This window comes from Dioscorea cayenensis, chromosome 8 (assembly GCF_009730915.1).
Source record: "Dioscorea cayenensis subsp. rotundata cultivar TDr96_F1 chromosome 8, TDr96_F1_v2_PseudoChromosome.rev07_lg8_w22 25.fasta, whole genome shotgun sequence".
NCBI classification, from domain to species: domain Eukaryota; kingdom Viridiplantae; phylum Streptophyta; class Magnoliopsida; order Dioscoreales; family Dioscoreaceae; genus Dioscorea; species Dioscorea cayenensis.
The window spans coordinates 119,782-145,175 of NC_052478.1; the positions used below are offsets into that span (position 1 = coordinate 119,782).

The window sequence follows — 25,394 nt, forward strand, 5'->3', positions numbered from 1 at the left end:
ATTGATCCAATGGTCCAAGTCAAATTACTGTGCACCCACTTTTCACAGTGCTACTGTTAATAAGAACAGTAACACTGTTCAGCGAATAGTGATAGCTGATCGAACCTCTTTATATATTAATTGCATTTATTTATATGTATTAAGGATATAAATCTAATTTTATCCCAACCTCTATTCCTATTTTTTTGTTTTTTGTTTTTTGGTTTTCTTAATTTTTATTAATTTTTTGTAAATGCAACAAACGCCACAATTATGGACAGGGACGGAACCAAGGGGGGGCTAGCAGGGGCTGAAGCCCCCCCTCGACGCTAGGGAGACTATCTTTCATGCTAAGGTTTATTGCTTTCGATTTTTCTATACTTAAATTAATGTAAAATAGAATATTTGGGCATCTAGAATCAAGGAACATATTTGTCCTTGAGTGGTTAGTGGGGTTAATTATAAGGTTTTGAAATTTTTATCCACCAAGGATTTGACCAGGGTTCAAATCCTCTTTGATGCATGTCTTATTTTTTACATTCCATTTTTTATTTTAAAAATTATTAGGATTTCAAAATTTATATAAAAATTTTAGTAATTTTAAAAATCTTATATGTATATATATATATATATATATATATATATATATATATGTTATTTTTTACAATTTATTTACCATATTTTAAAAAAAATACAAACTTAAAACGTATTCTTATTATTGAAAAACTCATATATTTGCTATAGATAACACAATTTTAAATTATAGTTTATGTTTTTTTAATATATGTATTTAATTGTTTGTTATATTAGCATATTATTCTTCATTTAAAATAATCATTTTATTGGATTATTATTATTTTTTTTTAATTTTTTCTGTTTTGTCTTTAGGTTTCAGCCCCCTTACCATCGAGTCCTGGTTCCGTCCCTGATTATGGACATACACACAATTGGTCATTAAAATATCCTCCATGCCAAACAAGAGCAATCAAGGAGAACCTAACTTGTGATTTCACTGGCTAGCAAATGAACTTGCTCACTTTTTTTTATTTTTTATTTTTTATTTTTTTTATAACAATAGATTACGAACGCTTTCTATTTAAGAATAGTCAGGTAATGACTTCTCAACCCAAAAATTTATTAATCGGTGAAATATAACATCCGACGACAACATATCCACGTCTATTATTTTCGCCTAACGTGACACCATGTTCATACATCCTATATATGGATTAATTTTTTGATAGGTCACTGAGTTTTGAACTTATTTCTTTTCGATTACCAAGTTTTTATTTGTATCGTAAAGGTTACTCAAGTTTGATTTCGTTTCACCGGGAGGTTACCCACGAGTGACCACATCCTGACGTGGATGCCAGAAAAAACACAGTCAGCTCGTCATACCCTCAGTCTGAGATGGAGCCTCTACGTCAGTCGGCCTGTCCACGTCAGCCGACTTGTCCATGTCAGCAGAGTTGGTTACCGTTTTGATACTAAATGAAAACTTAGTGACGGAAATGAAATAACAAAATATATTTCCATGACAAATTTAAGTGTGACATATTATTGAACAACTTATGTTATTTCATTTCGGTCACTAAGTTTCATTTAGTATTAAAACGGTTACCAAGTCTGTTGACGTGGACATGCCGGTTGACGTGGAGGGTCCATGTCAGACTGAGGACATGTCGAGCTGTTCTGACTATGTTTTTTCCGGCATCTACGTCAGGAATATGGATGTGGTCACTTACGGGTAACCTCCTGGTGAAACAAAATCAAACTTAAGTAATTTTTATGATACAAATTAAAATTTGGTAACCGGAAAAAAAAAATAAGTTCAAAATTTAGTGCACTAAAAAAAAAAAAAATTAATCCTCCTGTATACCTTGTCCTCACAATCTAGCATACATCCTACGTTGGCCTCACACGTCACCATCTAATTCATACGAGTCATCTAGCATTAAAAGGTGCATGTGACGGTCTCAGGTGTGTTATTTGCATCTAAAACAGTTAAAGTTATTTTTATAGGAATGGACCTGTGAGGTCTTTTCTCACCAGTTTAATGGGTTATTGTACTTTTTTTTTTCAAAAATAAAAACCTGTGAGGTCCTTGGGACATCTTCTAGCTCAACGAATATATATATCCTTCCATTTCCCATCCACCAACCACGCCTGTTGGATTTCAAATTGACTCATCTTTTAATTTTTTTTTAATTTAGTTATAATTTTTAAAATTACTAATTTACATTTATTAATGGACGTTCAATCTCTATGGGTGTTTTCTATATCATCCATGTTATGGAACTTAAGCTAATTACATAGATCCAAGTATGATATATTTTTACTGTTTTGGTCGTCACATCAATATTTTTAAAATAAATTATTATTTTAATCATTTTATTTGTTAACACTATATATAAAATTAAAATTTAATGAACCGGTGATACTAAATGGGATTTTATCTCTCTCAAATCAAAGATTATCATATCATAACTTTTTTTTTCCTAAATAATAAACCAGAACTTCACTTAAATTTTAAATAATAAATCACATTATATTATTATATTGTTTTATAATTTATTAATTTTAAAATAATTTATTTATAATTTATTAGTCCACTTATATTTTTGTGTGCGAGGATGTCCTTCTACTAAATGACTAGTATAGTGTCTGTCATTAGTTGTTATATAGAAGATTGAAGGTTCAATTGCCTTCCTAGGTCTGGGTGAGCACTTAGCGTGTGTCAGGTGGATTGTGTTAATTGCTTAAATAAATAAATAAATAAATAAATAAAAATTTTGGCCTCTAGCGCGTGCATGATTCAGGTGTTGAAATTTGTGTCATGCAAGGACAAGTGATCTTTCTTTTTCATGGATTTGTCAGTTCTTCCGCGAGTCATATGTTTTGTACATTTGTCTGTGTTTCGAAAAGGGGCGTGTACAAAAATTTTTAATAAAAATGGATAAATCGCAGATTTATTGAAAATGAAACACAACAAACAAGCATAAAACAGAAAGAGCGTGTACAACTTCCCTTAGTAAGGACTTTTACAATAAATAAAATAATTTTTCACAATTTGTTGGGGAACCCCTTCACGCCTTCACGCACATGATAAAAATGATGGCAGCAATACAGTTTACAAGTGTTTATATATATATATATATATATATATATATATATTAATAAATGTGGATGAGTTGTAATCCATAACAAATATTAAATGAGGGGATTAAACTCAACCCAAAGCTCGGGAGGGAAATAGATTACAATTTTTTTAATTTTTATTTAAAAAAAAATGATAAAATCAACATGCTTGTAGTCTAGTGGTATTTCAGGTCCCCTTATTGGGAGAGATGCGAGTTCGATTCCTCTGATCGCGCTCCCCAGTTTCAAGAGGGTGAGGAAGTTGTGGCAATTCCTCCGCCCGCATACACTCCTGAAAATTGGCACTTGTCGCCCTACCTCAAAAAAAAAAAATGATAAACCATCCAAAGAAACAAAAGACTAATGATGATAAAAAAAATACAAACACAAAAGATATAGCAATCCATTAGTAGTGAAATCTGAAAGGTTAACAAAGAAAAAAAACTAGAATAATTGTAATGGCTTCATCAAAATGAAAACAAAAACAGAAATAAGGATGACAACTATGAACAACAAATCATCAAAAAGCGGAGAAAAAGAAAAAGAAAACAACAAGCTCCAATAGTGCCACCGTCTACAGTGTTCTCTCAGAATAATCGTCTGAATTTAACCATTGTTGCAAAGAATCAGGGGGGCTTGGATAAACTAAATATCCGTGTAAAAAAGTTCCATTATGTGATCAACCATGAGGCATAAAAATAACAGATGATCTGCTGACCCATTTGCTGCATGACAAAATCACAAAACACACCAATAGTTGTTGGTAATCATGCTCTTCTTCTAAAAGTGATAAAACTAATTACCAACTATGAGAATAATTAAAAAAAAAAAAATGATTACAAGGGATGAGAACATAAACAAAGACATTACACTTGCCGAGGCAAGAGATAATATCAACCAAGAGATGACGTAGGCACCGGAGGGTGACGACATACACACAGATACACTTATTGATTTTTCTTCATATATTTATCTTATTAAGATAAAGCTAGAGTATTAAATGATTATTAAGTGTCTTATGTTCGTACAAGGAAATGTGTTACTCGAGCTTCATAGCCTCGCAGAAGAGAGATTTGATCTGGTTCTCCTTGTCCTGATCTGGAGCCCCATGGCTATCACCATGCTGGTATACACAATGCATCACCCTTGCAAGATTCATGGCCGTCTTACCAAAGAACAGTGATAGTGGACTGCAATCACTAAGCCCTTCATTGAGTTCTTTCCATGATTTACTAATTAGATTCCATATTTCTCTACGTGCTTGGTCTTCAGTCGTGTTGTACTCGCTCATATAGCAGTGCATGGATGTTGGAGTATCACCTCTTACTAACTCTGCCTGCAATTTCATTGAATTAAATGTGTTAATTATCATGCGCATTAAGTTGAAATCTTTTAAGTTCGTTCATCCCATGCTTACTGCCGATGTTGCTATATCATTGCAAAGTCTAAAGATCATGGAGGAAGACTTGATGAGATTTGGATAGTTCATCAGGTGTTGTAATCCTTCCTTTGTTTTTCCTCGTCGATCTGATAACAAGAACACATGTACCAATATAACATGCCCTGACACTGATATCCAACCGTTGTTAAGGTACTCTTCAAGCCTTGGTTTATAACCACTGTAATGCCACTCTGCTTCTCTTAAGAAAGCTTTGAATAGATCTGCCCACTGTAGTACAAGGAAAAAAAAAACAATCAAGTCAATCACTAGCTCTCTGCTTTGGTTAGAAGAAGAATTTAAGGACTTACCGCTTTTCCAATATATGGCATACAATCCCATCCCTCGAGTTTCTGAATTTTATTAGCCAATTCCTCTGCAGTGTTGTAGAGAGAATTGTAGAATATCTTCATGTACTCTGGCAGCTCTTCACTTCCATCACACTGCCACCTTTCTACTGCCTTAGTGAATAGCTGAAGTTCATCCAATGATCCATAAACGTCATAAACGTCATCCAATGTTGTTATCAGAGCCATGACTTTTGTGATTTCTTCTCTACAGAACCCGTGTTGTGGACCAAACACAATTCCAACCGCACAAAAGAAACACTCCACTAACCTGTCCCTTGCAAAGCTTGTTCTCTCCCCAAGTCCCAATTTTTTCCACCACCTGATTAAACACAAAACAAAGTTAATTATATAAATTAGACATCTATAGAAAAGTGAATAATTACCACACTCACTCTATCGTTTTCTGGAGTTCCTTGTGGTGTGTGCTCTGCACCAGGTTGAAATCAAGCTTGGCAAATTGAAGCAAAATTGGATTCATGTTCTCTGACGTCTTATATTGGTCAATATACCATCTCGCCTCCAACCTCCGCATCCTCCAATGTAATGGAAGTTCCAGTGAGCGTTGCACTTTCTCCTTCATGTGTGGATGCATGCATGGGATAAGATTAACAAGATGTTTAGTAGTGAAATCCCTTGCCTTTTCTAGTGTTTCCTCTCCATGAAAACCAAGAAATGAAGCTTCATATAAACTCAACAATCCCTGCACATCCTTCTCAAGAAGAGACACTCTGAAACTCCCTTTCTCATCTTTGAAATGACTGAATACATCTGCGCATGCATGAAATTAAACATGATCACCCAAAACCAGTTAACCAACCACATATATTTAAGAAAACAACCTGCATGTGGAGCTTGTTTTCAATGTGTATATATACCTTGAGAGACATGAAGACCATGCTGCCTAAGCAATCTGAATAACAGAGCCGTGGGGTGGAGGTCTTCCTTCATGACCACTGAGATATGATCACTCTTGGCAGATATGGAAGTAAGTGCATCCATGATCTCTTCTCCAAAGTGATGTTCTAAACCAAGATGTTCAATATCATCAATCAACTCAAGCCGCGCTACGAACTTATTCTCTTGCTTGATTAAAGATCTCACCTCCTCCTTCAGCTCTGCAAACAATATTGTTGTACGTGCCTTAACCTGAATAAATTTCACATAAATTATTACAAGAACAATAGCATCATGCACGTAAGCATGCAAGAACATATATATAAGAAGAAATTATTATTCAGCAGTGATGATCACTTGATCAAAGTCACTGTCTAGTGACTTGATGGAGTTGTAATCCCACTGGTTCGGCTGGTAATTAGCAGACCGCCTTAAAGGTGGCTCTGGCGAGGGGGTGGTGGCGGCGGTGAACGAGCAATTAGTGGCAGCTCTACGAGTTACAAGTGAGCCATTATTTACAGCAGCGGATGGCATTCTGATCATCATGCTCATTGGAGCATAATGGTTAGAACAGGAAAGAAGGTAATTATGGCTTGCCATTCTTCTTTTTAGTTGATTGACTTGTTCCAGGCTGGCTTGGGACACAGTGAGAATATATATATATAGGGGGAGAGAGGTCAGTTCTTGGGGCAAAAGTGTGATTTCGATATTTTGCATTTTTTTAAATAAATAAGTTATATATTTTACTGCTTTTGTCGGCCGTGAGGAAGCCTGTTGTTCCTCGAATTGTTCTTTTGTAGTTGATTATTGTTTTGGTATTGTGCTTGAGTACCACACCTAGTGGTCTATCTCTTTCTTTTCTTTCCCCGAGTTAGAGATGTTTGTTGTTGTTTCTCGTTTATTTTAATTGAAGTAGTTTATCTACTTATTAAAAAAAATAATAAAAACTAAAAATAAAAACCATATATTTTTTTAAAGTAAAAGACAAGGCAACTAGATGAAAACAAAAAGAGATATATCAACATTTACAACTTCTTTGTGGATGTTTTTCTTTTATTATAAAAATATTGTTTCATAATTTATTATTATTTTTAAATATAGATAAAACACTCGCATTGAAAAGTAAAAGAGTTGTTGATATATATATTTTTATAAAATAAATAAAATTAAATTAATTATTATTATTATTATTATTATTTTTTTTTTGAAAAGGTGGATAAACCACTTACTATTAAAATAATTATTTGACGGAGTTCACTCATTTTTTTACTTTGTTGTTTAATATAACTTTTTTCTTTTTGGTGGACATAATTTTTTTTTCTGTGTTGTAATGTTGTATTTCACTAGTCATGATTTTATTCTTGTTATATTGTATTTTCAATTTTTTTATTTAATTTAAGTTAGGTTTTTTTTCACTATAACCATCTTTTTTTTAAAAAAAATTTGTCAAAATAACTTTTATCCAAAAATATTTATCAACTAACTATGAAAACCATCACATCAACTCCCATCCAGTTTCCATGTGTTTTAAAATATAAAAATATTAGGTATTTTTTTTCAAAAACACCCTTTTATTTAAAAACAAAATAAAAATATTTTTTTATTTTTTTAAACCATTTTCTTAAGTTATTAATAAATATTTAATATTATTTTTTTATAAAAAAACCAAAAAAATAAAAATATTTTTTTAACTGGATTTATTTTAAATGATATATTATTTTTAATATATGTATATTATTTTTAAAAACCAAAACTTTTTAGTGGCATTTTTTCAAAAACGCCCTTTATTTTTAAAATATTCGGCGTTAAAAAAGTTTTGGTTTTTTTAAAAATAATATATCTTTTAAAATAAATCCAGTTAAAAAATTATTCTATTTTTTTGGTTTTTTATAAAAAAAATAATAAATATTTATTAATAATAACTTAAGAAAATGGTTTAAAAAATAAAAATATTTTTTTTGTATTTTTTAAAAAATAAAAGGTGTTTTTAAAAAAATACCTAATATTTTATATTTTAAAAACACATGAATGATAAGATTGTTGTTATGATGGTTTTATGGTTAGTTTGGTAAATATATTTTAGGTAGAGTTATTTTGACAATTTTAAAAAAATGGATGGTTATAGTGAAAAAAAAAACTCTTTTAAGTTATAATTTATCTATTTTTATATAAAAAAAAAATCACAGATATTTTCTTTTCTCTTGCATGCAGTGGTACCATGTGTCTCACGGCTTGCACATGGAAACAAGTGTACTACTCAAATGTGGTCACGAGAGAAGAGATCATCTCATCATCTATCAACCTTTACAATAAATAAATAAATTAATTAAATAAAATTTGTGATTGTGCGGATGAGAATAGTAGAGAATTGGCATCTGCATTTGTTTTCTCTCTGATACTGTGCCTGTCTTTTCAGTACCTTTTTAGTTGTTTCATTTTTTTCAATAAGTGCAGCGTCGGTTTGGTTTGCTGCGAAAGAATGAAAATGAAATAAATAAGAATGATAATGAAAATAAAAAGAAATGATAATAATAACAAACTGTATTATCAAATCCATCAGAAATGGCTCTCAAACTTCTCTTTGGTTTGACCGCTGGCACGCCGGACTCCTTCTCAAAGACATCTGGCCAAACCTCTTCTCCCTTTGCACTTTGCCTTGGATTTCTATCAGGCAATTTTCCCAACATTTAAACAACCCGGAGATCCTTTTTTCCTCTAATTCTCCTGATATGCTATCCTCACTCTTGGACATTATTCCTGAATGTTCCCATAATCAGGATGATATTACCCTTTGGGCCCTTGAGAAAGGTGGTAATTTTACTGTCAAATCCTTCTATAAATTTTTTATTGATGGTGGCTTGCAAAGTCCTCTTTACCCTCTTTTCTAGAAGCTTCGTTGCCCCAGCAAAATCTCCCTCTTCTGTTGGCTTGCGGGAGAGGACAAAATTCTCACCCTTACGAACCTGTTCAAAAAAGGGTGCATCAATCTTAATATTTCTGATAATTGCGTCCTCTGACACAATGCTTCTGAAAACCTGAACCACCTTTTCCTTAGTTGTGTTTTTTCTAAACGCATCTGGGCTTTTTTCTCCCAGGCTTTAGACTTTAACTCTACTCCACAATCGATCCCCGTACTCTGGACCACATGGTTATCATCCCTAACTCCTCAGCACCGAATACCCTGCGACCTTATCTCCCGAGCTATCCTATGGAATATCTGGGCTGAAAGAAATTCTCGTATTTTTTCATTCGAATGCTTTACCGCATTACAATATTATTTTTAAGATTGCTAATATGCTTATCTCTTGGTTCCCCACAGCTGCTGATAGGCACCAGCATCATCTAAATGAAGCTTCACAGAAAATCAAGCGCTCACTCAACTTCCTTAGCGCTAGAGAATCTACCTCTGCTGGCGATCATGACACTGGTGCTGCTCTGGAGTAGGCGTTCTTGTTGTTTGTCTAAGCAGGCCTGAGATGTCTGTTGACACCTCCCGTCTCCTTAGTTCCTTTTTTCCTGTTTGTTTTTTTACTGTCTCCGTCTTTTTCTTCCTCCCTCGCCCCTGGTGAGAGTTGACTTTCCTATTGTACCCTGTTTTACTTTTGTACTGTTGTTTTCCTTTAATAAATTTGTGGTTTATTTACTTTTATCAAAAAAAATAAAATAAAATAATAATAATAACAAACTGTGTTTGATTAAAATTCATTGGAAATTAGGAAAGAGGAAGGTGAAAAAAATTACTATTTTACTTTAGTGCTAATAAATAATATTAAAATATTATTTATGACAAATTTTTAATTTGTGAAATATTTTGTATATTTTATTTATTTAAATTGTTATCAAATATTAATTAAATAATTCTCTTCAATTATTGTAATTTTAATTAGTATAATTAGGTATTATAAATAAATATTTGATATATTATTTTTTTTTAATAAAGAAATAATGGAACTACTCCATTTCAAAATAATTTAGATATTAATATTTATTTTAAATAGTTCATATTATTATTATTATAAAATTAAAAAAATATTAGAGTAATTATGGGAAGAAAGCAAATATGTCAAATCTCATCAATTCTTCTCTATTACCCTCACATTTGGGGTAATGGAAATCAACTTTTAATTCTAGAGGGGCAGCATTCAATTCCCATTCCTATATGTATTAAAACAGGTGTTAACAATTTGTGTCTATTCTCATTCCTTACTAATCATTACCCTCATCCAAACTACCATTAATCGTTTGCTCATGATTTATAAAAAATAGAATATGAAGTATGATTGTATACGAGTTATGTAAAGAGTCATATAATATATAAAGAGTTGAACATCCTCTCTTATGTATGTTCTGTATCCCCTCATCTATTTCAATGCATTTGTGATTTATCTATTTTATAAAAAAAAAAAAGTTGAACAACAAATACTCTTATAAGCACTGAGTATTTATTCATAATCTCTTTCACATTGTTTATAAGAACTAGAGGTGAAATTTTGTTATATAAGTATTGTTTGTACTGATTCAGTACGGTTTATTTATTATTTATTGGATCCTAGTATGGATCCATTATATGAGGAGCTATATTTTTCATTTTTTTTTAAAAAAAATTGCATATTATAGGACTTATTCTTATTAGCTTATAACCCTAATATATCAATATCTTCATTGCCCAACTTATTAAATCTCCAAAAAGTCATTAAATCATAATAACTAATGCATTTTCATACCTACTTTTCCCTTTGACGACCCTTAGATGGAATGCTATTGGTGTCATTTGTCAAAATAAAATAAATATCAAATCTCTTATAATAAGAGTGGTTTGGTGAAAATTTGCATTAACTAAATATGAGGTTTTGATATGCTTTTCGAATTTAAGTATATATGTATTTTTAATGAAAAATTATAAAGCACTTGGACAAATAAATCTTTTTTAATTCTCATTGGTAAAACCACCAAAGAAAAATTTTTACTAAAAAATCATATAAAAAATCTTTTTTTTTTACGAAGTGGAATATAGAATATCTACAAACCCAATTATATATAAAATCTCATAATATAGGTATGCTTGATCGTTCCCAAACACAGGAGGAATTAATTATTTAAAATATGAATGATTAAATTTTTTTAAAAAAAATAACATTAATATTAATAAAGACTTATCAATGATTTAAAATAAATTATAAAATATTTAAAATTTTATATTTATTAATATTAATTAAATATAAATTGAATAATTTTAAAAAAATTTCCTTGAATGTATTTATAAAACATTTAACACCACACATTTTTGAAATATTAGAGGACCAATCTTGAAATCTAACCTAATGTGTCACCATCTTCACGTGTAATGTTTTAATTTTTATTTTTTGTGTCACCATCTTCATGTGCAATGTTTTTAATGTGTCACCATCTGCATGTCTTTATGTTACTATTGTCAATAAGGAAGAGCATCGGTCATTTCAGCAACCAAACCGAACCGAATTATCGGTTAACCGAACTAAAATATATTCAAAAATGAAAACCTAACCAAACCAAATAAAGGTAAAAACCGAAATTAACAAATCTTTGGGGTTCGGTTTGGTTATTTAACCGAAATTATATAATTTTTTTTTTAATGATTTCTGGGACAATTAATTGAACTATTAATTCATAATTTTTTTAATTCATCATTCTATCATTTTAGACAGATTATAACCTATTAAGTAATGAACTTATAAATTAATCATATATAACTTATACAAAAGCTTAGCCTACATATAATTTTTTTTATTTATATAACATAATTCGGTTCGGTTTCAGTTAAACCAAATTTTTTTTTTACAAAAAAACCAAATCGAACATGAATACCAAATTATCAATAGAATTGTTACCAAACCAAACCAGAAAAAATTCGTTAACCGAACCAAACTTCTTATTCAGTTTGGTTTGAGTTTGGTGGTTCGGGTTTGGTATTCGGTTTTTCCAAATAATGCTCACCCCTAGTTATCAAGGGAGGCGACATGAGTGATTCACTTCACGGCGATCTCCTGAGATCCGACAGACATGAAGGGAGGTGGGGTGGCGGAAAAGGGAGGTGGATGGATGGACCTCATTACCCTCGCAATAGTCATTAGGATACTGGCCATCTTCGAAAGGTTGACCGACCATCCCACCGAAGTAGCTTTCTTCAGCTGGACACCACCTTCGCTCAAAAGGCGAATCCATGCAGAGAGCATCTCACTGAAGGAGAAAGCAAGGTGAAGGCGGTTGCAGAGGTCCAGGAAAGATGGGAAACGGCCAAGTCTTGACGTCACCATCGCAGCCCGAACAAAGATGGGAGGGATAAAGCCACTCCTCCCCCCCCTCAAGGTTTTTTTTCCCGTGATTGGCAGCAAATGTCCTCGTTCTCCTCCGGTTGCAATCATTGCCTACATTAAAACCTCTGAGTGTCGCCATCTTCTTACATGCAAACGTTGCGGAGGTGCTAGGCACAAGGCAACAACCTACAGAGTGGAACTCCCTTCGCCCCAAGGCGCAGACAAGCATGACCAAAGGCAAGGGAGAACAATCCTTGTGGACCCCACTTTGGTTAAACTATTTTTTTCATGTTTGTTTTTTTTAAAAAAAAATTATTTTAATTAGTTTTTAAAATCCAACCTTATCCTTTCCAGCAACTGTGAGCACCCACGTTCTTGCAACCTCCTGCAGTTATGTGATATATATATATATATAACAGTGAACTTCATAGCCTCTTTCTCCCTCTCGTTGACCAGCTGTGGGGTGTGTGGCAAGGACGTCAACCTTGTCGAGTGCTCGTCTAGGAGTATTTGTGGCAGGTTTTTTTCCTTCTTCGATTTGGTTATCTTTTATTAGTTATGATTGTAACTTCTTAATGGTTAGGGTTTTCTCTTCTTTTTTTTTGTTTTAATATATTCTAGGGTTTTGAAGAGTGGTCAGAAGAGTACCTGGTTTTATCCTTCAAAAAGGCATAAGGTATCTTTTTCTCTTTCTTAAGTGTTGTTGAGATACTCAAATCCATTGAATCAATAGATTATGATTTATGTGCATAGGAATTTGTATGCTTTGATATTTTCTTAGGGTTAAACTGTGTTCAGTGTCTGGAGTTGGAAAAGCAAAGAAGAGAAAATTCAAGCATGACTTGTGTCATTTTATTTATGTATTCAGTGAATCACTGCATGATTTTATCAATAGATTAGTCACTGATTTTTGAGGAATTGTTTGTTAAGGAAAGTTTGTAAAGTGGGATTTTTATGGGAATTAGACAGAATGCAATAAATATCATGGATTTTATATTGATGGGAGCATGCTGGTTGTTTACATCAGTGGACAAATGATTTGATGGGAGAATGGAAATTTAGCTAAGTGGTCAATGAAAGCACATGACCATATGAAGAAAAAAAATCTGGAAAGTAATTTTATCATTTGCATTGTTATTTTCAAAAGCTAGTATAGGTTGTTAATAGGGTTATTGTTAGGTTAAGGGTAACAATTCTATCCATTGAATGCACATGTTTAGTTGAAGCCTTGTATTTCGTTTACATGCATATATATATATCAAATGGATGCTAGAATGGTTCTCCAGTTCTACCGCCCAATTGTCAATGTGGGTGTAGATATACATATATGTATGATGTAATTGTTGGTTGTTATAAAATTTCCTGTCATTATAAGAATTAATTCCTGGTACAACCCTGTTATGAATAGGAGTTAAATTATTGGCAACTAGTTAATTGTGTTTTTTTTAAGGGTTGACCTTGGTCATAGATTATTTTTTTTGAACTTGCTTGTTTAATATCTCAAGGCCCTGTGAATTGCTAGCTAATGGTTATTGTTTTATTTAAGCTGGGAAATCTAAGCCAAGGTGTAATGTTCATGTTTTAGGGCCTTTGTTTGAATTTTGATTTTAGTGTCCAAGTGGATTCTATAACTTGGGGATTTTTCCAGGTAAGTAAACCACATATAAATATGTATATATGTATATATTAAATTTTTGGTTACCAACAACGATCTACATAATTATTTAATTACTTTGAGTTTTACCGTTAAAAGAATGATAGGTTAATTTAATATCTTTGGTTTTGTCTCCTGTGTGTACCTTCACCGTCAAAATTTACAAATTTTTCATGTATTGATTTGTTTATTTAATTGATTAATCTCTAATAATTTAATTAATTATGTATCACATGTTTTGTCAGCAACTATTCAGTTAATTATTATATGATATAATTATTTTGTTTTTATTTTGAAACTTAGAAACCTTTATTATTTGTGAATTACTGAATTATTTGAGATCTATTATTCAAATTCTTAACCATAAACTCAGTGATGAATTTCTTATATACTTAATCATTTACCGGATTAATTATTGCGCTGTCAACTATGTTTACTTAAATTGTATTCATTATTTGTTTTTATGGATTACATTATGGATATATTGTGATTTAATTATCTATTAAGTTAAGTCATTATTATTTTGAAAAAATTAGAATTATTTTTTATTAGAAAAGGTGATCACCGAATTGCACTATTTTTGCATTGACAATGATTTTGGACCCGACATATTTTGATATAGTAACATGTGGTCCCCAAATTAACTTTACAATAACCCTATCACTGGGGTTTAAACACTGACCGTGTCGACATGTACTCTGACTCTAATAAGAATCTATAGTTTCTCACCATTCCGTCAGTGAAGAATAATGGCCTCTGAAAATCTGGTTAGGGTCATAGATGGTAAAATAAATAAACTCTGACAATCCGACTTGGGTCACCGAGTTTAAATATATGAATTCTGTGGTTTTGTTTTTGGCATTAGTTATTTGGGGGACATATACTCATTCACTTGGAAAATTATGTTTGTTTGAAATACTCTGAAATCTGAGTTTTATTTCTGTTATTTATTGTTTAATATCACACTTAAGCATGTTTTGTAAAATTATTGAGTTTTTGTGATCCCTATATTTTGTTGTTTTTAGTGGTTGCTTACTGGGCTGTAAAGCTCATAAATAATAGTTTAATCCTTTTCAGATCAGGAGTGAGTGTGTGGTGGATAGCTTAGCGTAGACCGTTGAGCGAACACCAGTTGGTTATCATGTAAATAGTCCTTCTATTGTGAACTTGGAACTGGTTATTTGTTTAAGTTTTGAACCTTGCACTTTTAGTTTCCAAGGATCATAGTTGTAAACGTAGTTATTGTATCCATTAAATTCTTATGTTCTTGTGATGTTGGTACCTTGTTATATCTTATTTTGTGAGATAGATATTGAGACCTTGTGTGTCCATTGGGTCTCTATCTTGTGGGTATACGGCCGTTTGTCAATGCCTCAAGCTCGGGGCGTGACAATCCTGCAGCAAGCATCCACTGTCTTCAAAGATCTGGTTATAGAGTACTGAGGAATTAGAAGAGAATAGAGGAGAGAGGTGGATAAGGAGAAAGGATAAGAGAATTGAGGGAAAATTATGGCCAAAGATGCCATTCTCCTCATAACCCATTCAATTATATAGTGAATCTCCAGAATTCATTACAATTTGTAACAACCCTGCCACTCTGGCATTCTCTCGAGCACCTTCTATGCCAGGACACCCAGACCCTTGTAACAACCCTCCTTGTAATAACTACAATACTAAAAATTACAGTCATTCACCAATTGACTAATCTTTATTAATAGTAACTGCTCCAAAGATGAAATCATTAAATTTGGTCGCGTGCTTCCTTTGATTAAAACTTGAACTTCGCTTGGTGTGAGTAGCGACCTGCACATCATTCTTGATTGCCTTCCTTGCAACAAATCCAATTTCAAACGAACCCACAGATGATATGCCTGAGCTGAGTCGAGAATTAACATCTACGCCTCGTTAATAACACCCACCTTTCCATCTCGCTAAATCAGGAAACCTCCAAACTTCAGAAGAAGCTGGCCAAGATAATTGTACTTGACACCATCTCCAACCAAACTAATGAAGATATTCTCCTCGAATCACTATCGGGAGCTCTTAACACTCCAAGAGTAGATGTTGTTTACAAATTCAAAGGGAACTCATAACTAACCACATTAAGCAATGAAGATGAAGTGATCAAGGCGAGTAAGATTGGCGAGTTTAGCCTCCCATCTCATATAGGTCTGTGTGTCATCTCTATTACTCTTTGGACTGTGGAGGTTGGCTCGGTGGGCTCGGCGTCAAGAAAAGGACAAGTCCTCCTCATCTAAAACCTCCCACTTCACGCCTGGTCTTGGTCGCTGTTAATGGAACTTTTGAAACCCATCGAAGAACTGGTGGCAATCCCGCAACCAAGAAAGCTGCATAAGGCTTTTCTTTTAGTTCTGGTCCAACACAGACCTCGAGTGGTGCTTTCGCATGCATGAGCTGGTTCTTAGCTTCGGAATGAGAAAATTTTTCATTCTCATCACTAACAATTGCCTTCCATTCCTGACCTTTCGGCGTGACTTAGAGAAATTTGTGATCCTGTTGGCGAAGACATAAGAGGAACCTGATGGCAAATCTGAGAGCACGGCCATTCGATCCACTCTTGAACATAGTCCTGAGAACAAGGGGAAAGAGGTTATGAGGCCATTTGCTAGAAAGGTAGACAAGAAGGAAAGGATGTCTTCTTCTCGTGTTACGGTAGAGCGGCGAATTTTTGATAATCATAGGGTTCAAGAATGGAGACCTCGCACCAAGTCGTCGTCGGTCAGTCCGGTGAGCGCCACTCCCGGGGCCTCCAAGATTGTGAGTGAAATGGTTCAACAAGTAAGCTTAGCTCCTGGGTCCTTGGAACCGATAACATCTGCAACCCGGTCGGTGAGTGTCGCTCCTAGGGTTCCAAAAGTCCAACAAGGAGAACTATTTGCTCGTTAGTTGACTTCACTTCGGACCTATGGTCCTTCGTTGCTTAGCCTGTCCGTAGGCTGCACAAGGTAATCCTCCACAAATCGAGAACTACATAGAGTCCCATAAAAGGACAATGTTGTCGTCCATGCATTGTTTGAGGTTGCTCGTTTACAGGGAGACAATTAAATGTCAATTAGAGACCCAATGGAAACTGATGGGCTTACAGCCTTGGGTCTTTCCTATTTTTCACACTGTGTTGAAGAATTCCTTGGATCAAATGTCAATTAGAGACCCGATGGAAATTGATGGGCTTACAGCCTTGGGTCTTTCCTATTTTTCGAGACCCAAAATTGTTGTATTCAGGCTATCCAACACTGAAAAATTAAATGGGCCTTCTAACAATGATAAATTAAGGGATTCAACCCCTAAACCCATCTTAATGAAAGCCCATTCATAATCTAAAATTGACTGTGATAATTTAATGGAGATGGATTCCTTTTGCAACCCAGCTCAACCCCTATCGAATCTTAATCTTCCCCTCAATTTCAATTGTGTGTTCCTCTAAGGAATTTGGACTCTTGTCTCGTCAAAATTAGCTAAGGAATTATCTTCCAAATCTTTGGTTGATGAGGAGAATCCCCAAAGGGTGAATACAGAAATTTGGAGTAAAGAAATTCAAACCAATGTCATTTGCCAAAATCTGGTACCCTAGTGATTGAGGCTGGACACGATGATGACAGTCTAGAAAATCAAGGAACCTAGGATTCTGAGTTAGATTTCAAGGAAAAAAATAAGATGTTGGCTTCATTCCGGTCAAACAAAAGAATCTACTCAGGGAACGAGAAGGAGAGAACGGAGGAAAAAACCATCAACTAGATGGAACGAGGAAGCAGGTTTCATACCACAGCCACCCAGATCAGTCAAAAAGAAGGGGACAATTGACACAACACAGGAAGGTACTTCCTCCACCCCCCCTTCTTAGAAATGATTAGACTGAATTGCAATTACTTAATAATTGTAAAGCATGTGGTATTACCTTTGATTCATTGCATCTTAAAGACAATTTTATTGCACATCTTCATATGCTTGAATCTATTCTATCAGTACTCATAGGAACAGAAGCATGGACCTCCATACTTGGTTTCACTTCAGGATCTAACTAGTTTGTCCATGAATATTATCAATTGGAATGTTAGAGAACTAGGATTACCTTCTAAACGTTTCCTAGTAAAAGACTTTTTACAGTTACACTATGCGGACATCTGTTGTATTCAAGAGTCTAAGCTAAGTACGGTTGATCCTACCATTTGGCGATTAGTTGGTGGATCCTGTCTTGACCTCTTTTCATATACCCCGGCCTTGGGGACTGCTGCTGGTATGATTGTAGGTTGGAATAATAGCTTGGTTGAGGGGACCATAACTCATCAAGGCATTTTTTGCCTTTCAATTGAATTTCGAAATAGATCTAACAATGTCCTTTGGGTCTACACCTCTGTTTATGGACCTAATGCTCGACATTTAAAAAAAGATTTACGGAACAAGCTTAGAAATTGCCGACCAGAGTTGGGTGTGCCCTGGGTAATATGTGATGATTTTAATTCAATTTTCACACATTTGGACAAATTAAGTGGTATTCCCAATCATGAAGATATTAGACTTGCATAAAGGTTCAGTAATGACCTCCACTTAATTGAACCTCCGTCTTTTGGAAAACGGTTTACTTGGACTAATTGGCAAGTGAATCCGATTTGGGTAAAGCTTGATCGTTTTCTGGTCAATCTCGAATAGATCACACTTTATCCTAAAGTCATTCAAAATTGTCTTCCCAGATTAGGTTCCGACCACGTCCCAATCAGACTTGAATCTGGGGACCATTCCCCCCTTTTCGCACATGTTTCATTTTGAACGGGCATGGTGCTTGGTTGATTTTTTGGATCTAATCAAGGATTGGTGGAGCCCCACACCTTTCATGGGATGTGGAGTGTTCATCCTCGCAAAGAAAATCACCATAATTAGAATGCAACTCAAACATTGGGGCAAAATTCGAGTTTGGATCAATAAAACTTAAAAAGCTTGTGCTTCTTTATGACATTGAACTCCTTAATATTTGTAAAGAATCCTGGCCTCTCTCAGAAGAGGAAATCGCCAAGGATTTAACCTTAAGATCTAAGCTAAGAGAGATTCTCAATCAGGAGGATATCTACTAGAAACCAAGGGCTAGAGTGACTTGGCTCCAAGAAGGTGATGAAAATACTAATTTCTTCTATTCGGTTGCCAATGCTCGGCGTAAGAGGAATTTTAATCCTTGGGTGCTTCATGATAACTGTAGGGTGGATGATAGAAGAAGGATTAATTGGAGACACCTTCACCTCCTTCTATCAAAACCTTTGTGGTTCTACCCAAACCTTCCACACCCAAGTTAACTGGGATTACCTTGTCGATGCTAAATCATATCATGTCCTGTCATTACTTGATGCCCCATTCACACAAGAGGAAATTTGAAGGGCGGTCTTTGACATGAAGGCAGATAAAGCACCTAGCTCTGATGGCCTCCCGATCCTTTTCTATTAGAAATATTGGGAAATTGTTAAGATTGATTTCTTTAAGCTCTGTGATGATTTCTATTGGGGGAGGGCCAATCTTGAAAGAATCAATTGGGCCAACATTGTTGTTATCCCAAAAACCCATAATCCTAAAGACCCCTCTCATTTTCATCTTATTAGCTTAATCAACTCATCTCTTAAGATAGTGTCAAAGATTTTAGCCAACAGACTGAGTCTAAAAATTGACTCATTAGTTTATGCGACTCAATCGACCTTAATTAAAGGCCGATGCATTATTGATAACATTGTCACTGCTCAAGGGATAATCTTTTTCATGCAAAAGCATCATCACCCAAGTCTGATCCATAAGGTGGACTTTACTAAAGTTTTCGATACGGTAGACTGGTGCTTCATTTTTTTATTTATTAAAGGCAAGGGGATTTAGTGATAAATGGATTGGATGGATCAATGCCATCCTCACTTCTTCCAAGGCTAAATTTCTAATAAATGGTAGTCAGAGTGATTATATAAGATACCGCGAAGGACTCAGACAAGGAGACCCCCTCTTTCCACTCTTATTTGTCCTAGTGATGGATGTCCTGAGCACCATGTTTAACAATGCTCTTAGATATGGTATTCTTCATGGAGTGTCCCTTGCAGAGTCTAGAGTTAAAATGTGTCATCTTCATTGTGCTGATGACTTGTTGATCTAAACAACAGGTTGGGGGTTGGGGGAGGGGATCTTCGAATCATCAAACTAATTCTTTACACTTTTGAACTCATGTCAGGTCTTAATGTTAACTCATAAAAAAATTGATTATTCACTTCCCTAAGAAACCTTGAACCACACTCTTCTTTCTCTAGGACAATCCATTGTAGCTCTGCCTATTCTCACCCCTTACTTATTTAGGAATACCTATTTCGGGAGAGGGGGACCTAGACAACATGATTGGGACATCCTCTTAAACAAAATTCGATCACGATTATCAATCTGGAAATCCAAGTTACTTTTGTTGGGAGGCAGACTCACCCTAGTAAACTCCATTCTCACCGCGATCCCTACCTATTGGATGTCAATTTTCAAGCTTCCACTTTGGGTCTCTAAGAGCATCGATAAGATTAGGAGAGATTTCTTATGGTCTGGGCCGGATGCTCACCGGAGCAAAATCAGGTTGGTGAGTTGGACAAGGCTTTACAGGCCCCGGTAACAAGATGGTCGGGGAATTCTAAATCTGCAAACTTTCAACAGTGCGTTGCTTGCCAAATGGTGGTGGAAATCTATGTCGAGCAAACATTGGTGTGGTGAGGACATTATTCGAGAAAATTATTTCAAGGGAATCCCCACTTGGAACTTATTCTATAAGAACGTGGTCGATGATCCTTTTTTTGGAATGGCATCCTTCACACTCTGCCAGCTTTCAAGAAACATTTATGTTCAATTATCCATAATGGGGCCACTACTCTTTTTTGGCTGGACAATTGGGTAGAGGGGTGTGCTCCTGCGAATATCTGGCCTCATCTCATCCAGTTATCACAGTACAAAGAAGGGACGATCAGGGAATTAGCTAGTAGGACTCTTGAGATTCCATTGACTGAATCCCTGGCATTTATTGTAAGGCATTTTTTTAACCACCATCACTACGCAACCCCCGACAACGGTTGATGAAAGACATTGGAAGTTAACAATGATTGGAAGGTTCTCAGTCAAATCCTTCTACTCCTTGAATGATGGAAGTCTGCGTTGTCATTGGTCTCTTATCATCCTGAAAGGATGTTGTCCTAAAAATATTAACCTTTTAAACTGGTTGGCTTGGGATAATAAGATCTTGACTCTGGAGAACTTAGCCTTACGCAGATGCAATGTTTTTCAAACATCCACTTGTGTGATGTGTCACGCGGATATTGAATCTATGGACCATCAGTTTTTGCATTGCCCTGTGGCATCTCATATTTGGACTTACTTTGGGCAACTCCTTGAAGCCCGTTGTACTCCTAGGTCACTTTTGGACCTTTGGGGGGGCTGGAGAAACAATGTGAAGAAATCCTTAATCTCTTTTTGGGATTTACTAGTGAAGTCAATTATGTGGAACATTTGGATATAGAGAAATGCATGCATTTTCAATTATAATTGTCTTCCAACTGTTTCCATTATTATGAAAATTGAGCGTATGTGTTTTTTATGGTTAAATGCAGCTCCTAACTCAAAAAGGCAAAACTTGAAGCACCAACAATGAAGGTCACGCGAAGTATGGAGTTCCTCACTTCTAGGAACGTGGCACCGATGTTGGATCCCTCCCCAGTGCGACCTCCTAAAGGTTTCCTTGTTCCTTTAGGGGCCTTATGTTCTTGTAATGTTTTGTTGTTGTTGTTGTTGTTGTTGTTGTTGTTGTTGTTCTCTCACTTCTTGTGGCGATTTTGTAGAGCTTCGGCTCCTGGATCTGTTTCTCCCTTTTCTAATAAATACAGTTTATCCACATTTTAAAAAAAAAATGTTGGTGTTTATGTTTATATTATTTGTATCTAAAAAGATTAAAAGACTTTTAAATAAAAAGTTAAAGAAATTACCGGAAGAGAAAACAGATAACATAACATCCACTAGTATTGGAAAACATTAATTGAATTAATTAAATATTAACAAAAACTAAAAGTTTAATGAGAATAATTAAACCAGTGCATGTACTAAAAGGAGGGAGTGAGACTTGATCTGATTAAAGTTATTTATTTATTTTTTTCGAAAAGGTGGATAAACCACATGCATTAATATAAAAGAACAAAAGATACAACAAACCTTCCACTAGCTGTGGAAACAAATACAAGCGAACATAACTGGAGGAACAACGGGTCTCCTCCTAACCCAGCAAAAACACAAAACTACTCCTCCCCGCCGGACTGATCAACCTCAAGCAAGGGGGTGCCTTCCATCCCCACGGTGCGAGGTCCAACAAACTCCAAGCTGCGTCTGATAGAGGAGATAAGATCACCAATCTTCTCTCTCACACCTTCAGGAGCTGCAGAGTACCAAGATAATAACAACTGAGTAGACTTCATCACAACATCAAGAGGACTATGACACTTATTAGCAAAGATACAATCATTCCGCGAAAGCCAAATCGACCACACATAAGCTTTAACAAACAAATCCCCAAACACCCGAGCCGCAGGCCGTAAGGCCGACCTCCAGACGCTCCATAATTGATCCATAGACTGAGGAAGCTCGGGAAACTGAAGGAAGCGACAGAGGTAAGCCCACACCTCCCGAGAGAAATGACACTTTAAGAAAAGATGATCCGTTGATTCAACATCGGCATGGCAGAGCACACACATGTCATTCGGCAGTCGATTGCAGCGACGCTTAGCAAGATTTTCCAGGGAGAGAATCTTGTTCTTCCAAGCAAGCCAGTTAAAAATATTAACCTTCTTTGGGCAGGGACCTTTCCAAAAGGTATTAGCAATGGGGCATCTGAGACCGCCATCATTCAAAGACCCATAGAAAGACTTGACCGAGAAGACGCCATTGGACGTCAGTCCCCACACCTTTTTATCGTTATCCCCCATTGACGCCACATTTAGACTAGACAGGATTTGCACAACATCCGGCTCATTCACGAACGACGGCTTTTCCAGTAACAAAACCAACTCCCGCACCGTCCTGTGAGGTATAGTAGATGCAAGGAATTCATCTGGCCAGATGTTCATCGGCACAAGACCATTGAGCCATCTGTCCTTCCAGAATAGCGACTCAAAACCCGATTTAACCTGAACCGAGACACATCCCCTAAAAGCAGGAAGACAACGGGAAACACCTGACCAAAAAAACGAAACTCTCCCAATCGGGACCCTAAACAAGTCCCAATTAGGGACATGATAGTTGAAGCGCAAAATCTTCCTTCCCCCAGTGCGAGTCAGACATCATCTTCCATCTCCATTTCCCAAGCAGGGAAAGATTAAATGTAGAAAGATCCAAAATCCCCCACCCACCCTGCTCCTTTGCCCGACAAATGTTCTTCCAAGCCACAAGTCTACACCCCGGATGATCAATGTCAGGGCTAGACCAAAGGAAATCTCTTCTAATCCTGTCAATTGCCTTGATTACCCACTTAGGTAACCTAAACAAAGACATCCAGTACGTCGGTAACGCCGATAACACTGAGTTGACAAGGGTGAGTCGACCACCCATCGACAGGTAGGAAGATTTCCAGGAAGACAATCTCCCTCTGACTTTGGTTACCAAACTCTCCCAATCCTGTTTACGAGATCGTCTACCCGAAATGGGAATTCCCAGGTAGGTAACAGGAAGCAGACCCACATCACAGTTAACCGTATTAGCCTCACAAGCTTGAGGAAGTTGGTGCAAGTTGGTGGTATATAGACACGTTTTGGAGAAATTAGTTTCCAGTCCAGAGGGCCCTTCAAAGATAAGAAGGATCAGCTTGATCAATCTGAGATCCTCAGCCCCCCCCACTGTCATAACCAGTAGATCATCGGCATAATGCAAATTACAAATGCTACCTTGCTCCCCCAGTGGCACACCAATTAGAATTTTAGAATTCAGCGCATTATCAAACATAGTGCACAACACATCAGAGACCAGCACAAAGTGCATCGGCGACAGAGGATCACCTTGTCTCAGACCTCTTTGATACCTCACATAACCGCTAGGGGATCCATTTATCAGAATCGTGGCCTTCGAGGAACCGAGGATCGAAGAAATCCATCCTAACCACTTAGGTCCAAAACCCCTGGCCTTAAGGAGCTCCAACAAGAAGTCCCAATCAACTGAATCAAAAGCTTTAGCAAAGTCCACCTTGAGAATATGACCCATCAATCTCCTTTTATGAATGCTGAAAATAGCCTCCTCTGTCATCGCAATGTTATCCAGAATACACCTCCCTTTAAGAAAAGCAGATTGCGCGTGGTCCACCAAGGAGTCCATCACCATGCTAAGACGGGAAGCCAAAATCTTACTGATAACTTTCAGCGAAGAATTAATTAGGCTAATTGGTCTATAATCCCCGGGTGAAGATGGACATAAGACTTTAGGGATGAGCACAATGGAAGCCCAATTAATCCGTTCCAAGTTAGCCTTACCAGTGTAGAAATCCTCACAGAGTTGCCAGATCTCCCCTTTAACAGTCTCCCAAAAGGTTTTAAAGAAGGACATTGGGAACCCATCTGGTCCAGGAGCCTTGTCACTTCCCAGGTCGAACACTGCTCTTTTCACTTCCTCAATTGTAAAAGGTAGCTCAAGAAAGGATAAATCCACTGAGGCTTTGTTTTTAAACAGGTTGTCTAGATCCACCTTGAAGCGAAAAGGCCTACGTTGTCCGAACAGGGCCCTGAACCGCTGCTCAAAAACTTTGCCAATATCCTTAGCATCGGTGAAAGTGGAAGACCCATCATTGATGTCGGGGATGAAATTGATGTTTTTCCTCCCGTTAGCCACAGTATGAAAGTACCTCGTATTTTCATCCCCCTCCTTCAGCCACTGTAAGCGAGACCGCTGCTTCCAGTAAACTTCCTCTTGTCTACGGATTCCAGCCAAACTATCCAGCAGATCTCGTTCCTGGGTAGTTTCAATAGCACTAAGGGCCCTCGTTTCTTTGATAACATCAATCAGCTCTAACTCATGTAACAATGAAAGTTTCCGAAGTTTAATAGAGCCAAAACTCTCCTTAGACCAACTACGAAGTTGGACCCTAAGTCACGCTAATTTCTTAGCCAGCACAAAGGCTCCACAACCATTAGGCACGGGCCCTGCCCACCACCTAGATACCAAATCAGCGAAACCATCCACCGTAGTCCAAACATTTTCAAAGCGAAAAGATCTGGGTTTGGAACAGTGCATCCCCACCTCAAGTCTAATAGGCACATGATCTGAGCCCAATCTCGGGAGACAATTCTGAATCAATCTTGGGAAACGATCGACACGGGCCCTATTAACAAGAAACCTATCCAACTTAACCCAAATAGGGTTTTCTTGTCCGTTGGTCCATGTGAACCTCCTCCCCATCGCTGGAGGTTCATGAAGGTACAGATCGTTCAGAAGGCTGTTGGCATCCCTAATGTCTGCTAAATTCGGATTCCCCCTCTTTGTCATCCAAAGAAAAAATAGCGTTAAAATCACCACAAATCACCCAAGGCACACCTGGGTCACCACAGCAGCCCCTAAGCTCCTCCCAAAAAGCGCGTTTAAGTTGGCGAGCATTTGGCCCATAGACAGAGGTA

General features: G+C 36.2%; 3 protein-coding genes across 7 annotated transcripts; 1 reads left to right on the top strand and 2 right to left on the bottom strand.

Annotated features, from left to right (window-relative positions):
- Nucleotides 1–3,909: 3,909 nt before the first annotated feature.
- On the bottom strand, nucleotides 3,910–6,411 carry LOC120267606 (alpha-terpineol synthase, chloroplastic-like). Its single transcript, XM_039275281.1, has 6 exons — nucleotides 6,157–6,411; nucleotides 5,781–6,051; nucleotides 5,298–5,673; nucleotides 4,867–5,224; nucleotides 4,535–4,786; nucleotides 3,910–4,453 (listed from the first exon to the last, which is right to left on the bottom strand). Exons 1-6 carry the CDS (start codon nucleotides 6,397–6,399, stop codon nucleotides 4,157–4,159), a joined length of 1,797 nt encoding a protein of 598 aa, XP_039131215.1. The 5' UTR covers nucleotides 6,400–6,411; the 3' UTR covers nucleotides 3,910–4,156.
- A 5,409-nt stretch (nucleotides 6,412–11,820) lies between these two features.
- On the top strand, nucleotides 11,821–21,449 carry LOC120266696. Of its 5 annotated transcripts, XM_039274339.1 has the most exons (5): nucleotides 11,821–12,329; nucleotides 12,447–12,611; nucleotides 12,714–12,768; nucleotides 13,678–13,740; nucleotides 14,824–15,019. In XM_039274339.1, exons 1-5 carry the CDS (start codon nucleotides 12,109–12,111, stop codon nucleotides 14,857–14,859), a joined length of 540 nt encoding a protein of 179 aa, XP_039130273.1. In that variant the 5' UTR covers nucleotides 11,821–12,108; the 3' UTR covers nucleotides 14,860–15,019. The 5 variants fall into 5 exon arrangements, with proteins under 5 accessions (XP_039130273.1, XP_039130276.1, XP_039130274.1 ...); XM_039274342.1 differs by lacking the exons at nucleotides 13,678–13,740; nucleotides 14,824–15,019 and adding an exon at nucleotides 21,363–21,449; XM_039274340.1 differs by lacking the exon at nucleotides 13,678–13,740.
- A 591-nt stretch (nucleotides 21,450–22,040) lies between these two features.
- LOC120266746 lies at nucleotides 22,041–25,383 on the bottom strand. The gene is made up of 4 exons (XM_039274408.1): nucleotides 25,315–25,383; nucleotides 24,909–25,257; nucleotides 23,078–24,788; nucleotides 22,041–22,944 (listed from the first exon to the last, which is right to left on the bottom strand). Exons 1-4 carry the CDS (start codon nucleotides 25,381–25,383, stop codon nucleotides 22,041–22,043), a joined length of 3,033 nt encoding a protein of 1,010 aa, XP_039130342.1.
- Nucleotides 25,384–25,394: the final 11 nt, after the last annotated feature.

Excerpts from the sequence above, each read along its gene's own strand:
- LOC120267606 (XM_039275281.1), bottom strand. The coding sequence starts at position 6,399 with ATGGCAAGCCATAATTACCTTCTTTCCTGTTCTAACCATTATGCTCCA. Across the intron at positions 5,225-5,297 it reads GAACTCCAGAAAACGATAGA|GTGGTGGAAAAAATTGGGAC; the intron begins GTGAGTGTGGTA and ends GTGTTTAATCAG. Across the intron at positions 4,454-4,534 it reads ATGATATAGCAACATCGGCA|GCAGAGTTAGTAAGAGGTGA; the intron begins GTAAGCATGGGA and ends ATGAAATTGCAG.
- LOC120266696 (XM_039274339.1), top strand. The coding sequence starts at position 12,109 with ATGGGAGGGATAAAGCCACTCCTCCCCCCCCTCAAGGTTTTTTTTCCC. Across the intron at positions 12,330-12,446 it reads GCAGACAAGCATGACCAAAG|CAACTGTGAGCACCCACGTT; the intron begins GCAAGGGAGAAC and ends TATCCTTTCCAG. Across the intron at positions 13,741-14,823 it reads TAACTTGGGGATTTTTCCAG|ATCAGGAGTGAGTGTGTGGT; the intron begins GTAAGTAAACCA and ends AATCCTTTTCAG.
- LOC120266746 (XM_039274408.1), bottom strand. The coding sequence starts at position 25,383 with ATGGGCCAAATGCTCGCCAACTTAAACGCGCTTTTTGGGAGGAGCTTA. Across the intron at positions 25,258-25,314 it reads GGGCTGCTGTGGTGACCCAG|AGGGGGAATCCGAATTTAGC; the intron begins GTGTGCCTTGGG and ends TGGATGACAAAG. Across the intron at positions 22,945-23,077 it reads AAATGGAGATGGAAGATGAT|GGGATGTGTCTCGGTTCAGG; the intron begins GTCTGACTCGCA and ends TCCTGCTTTTAG.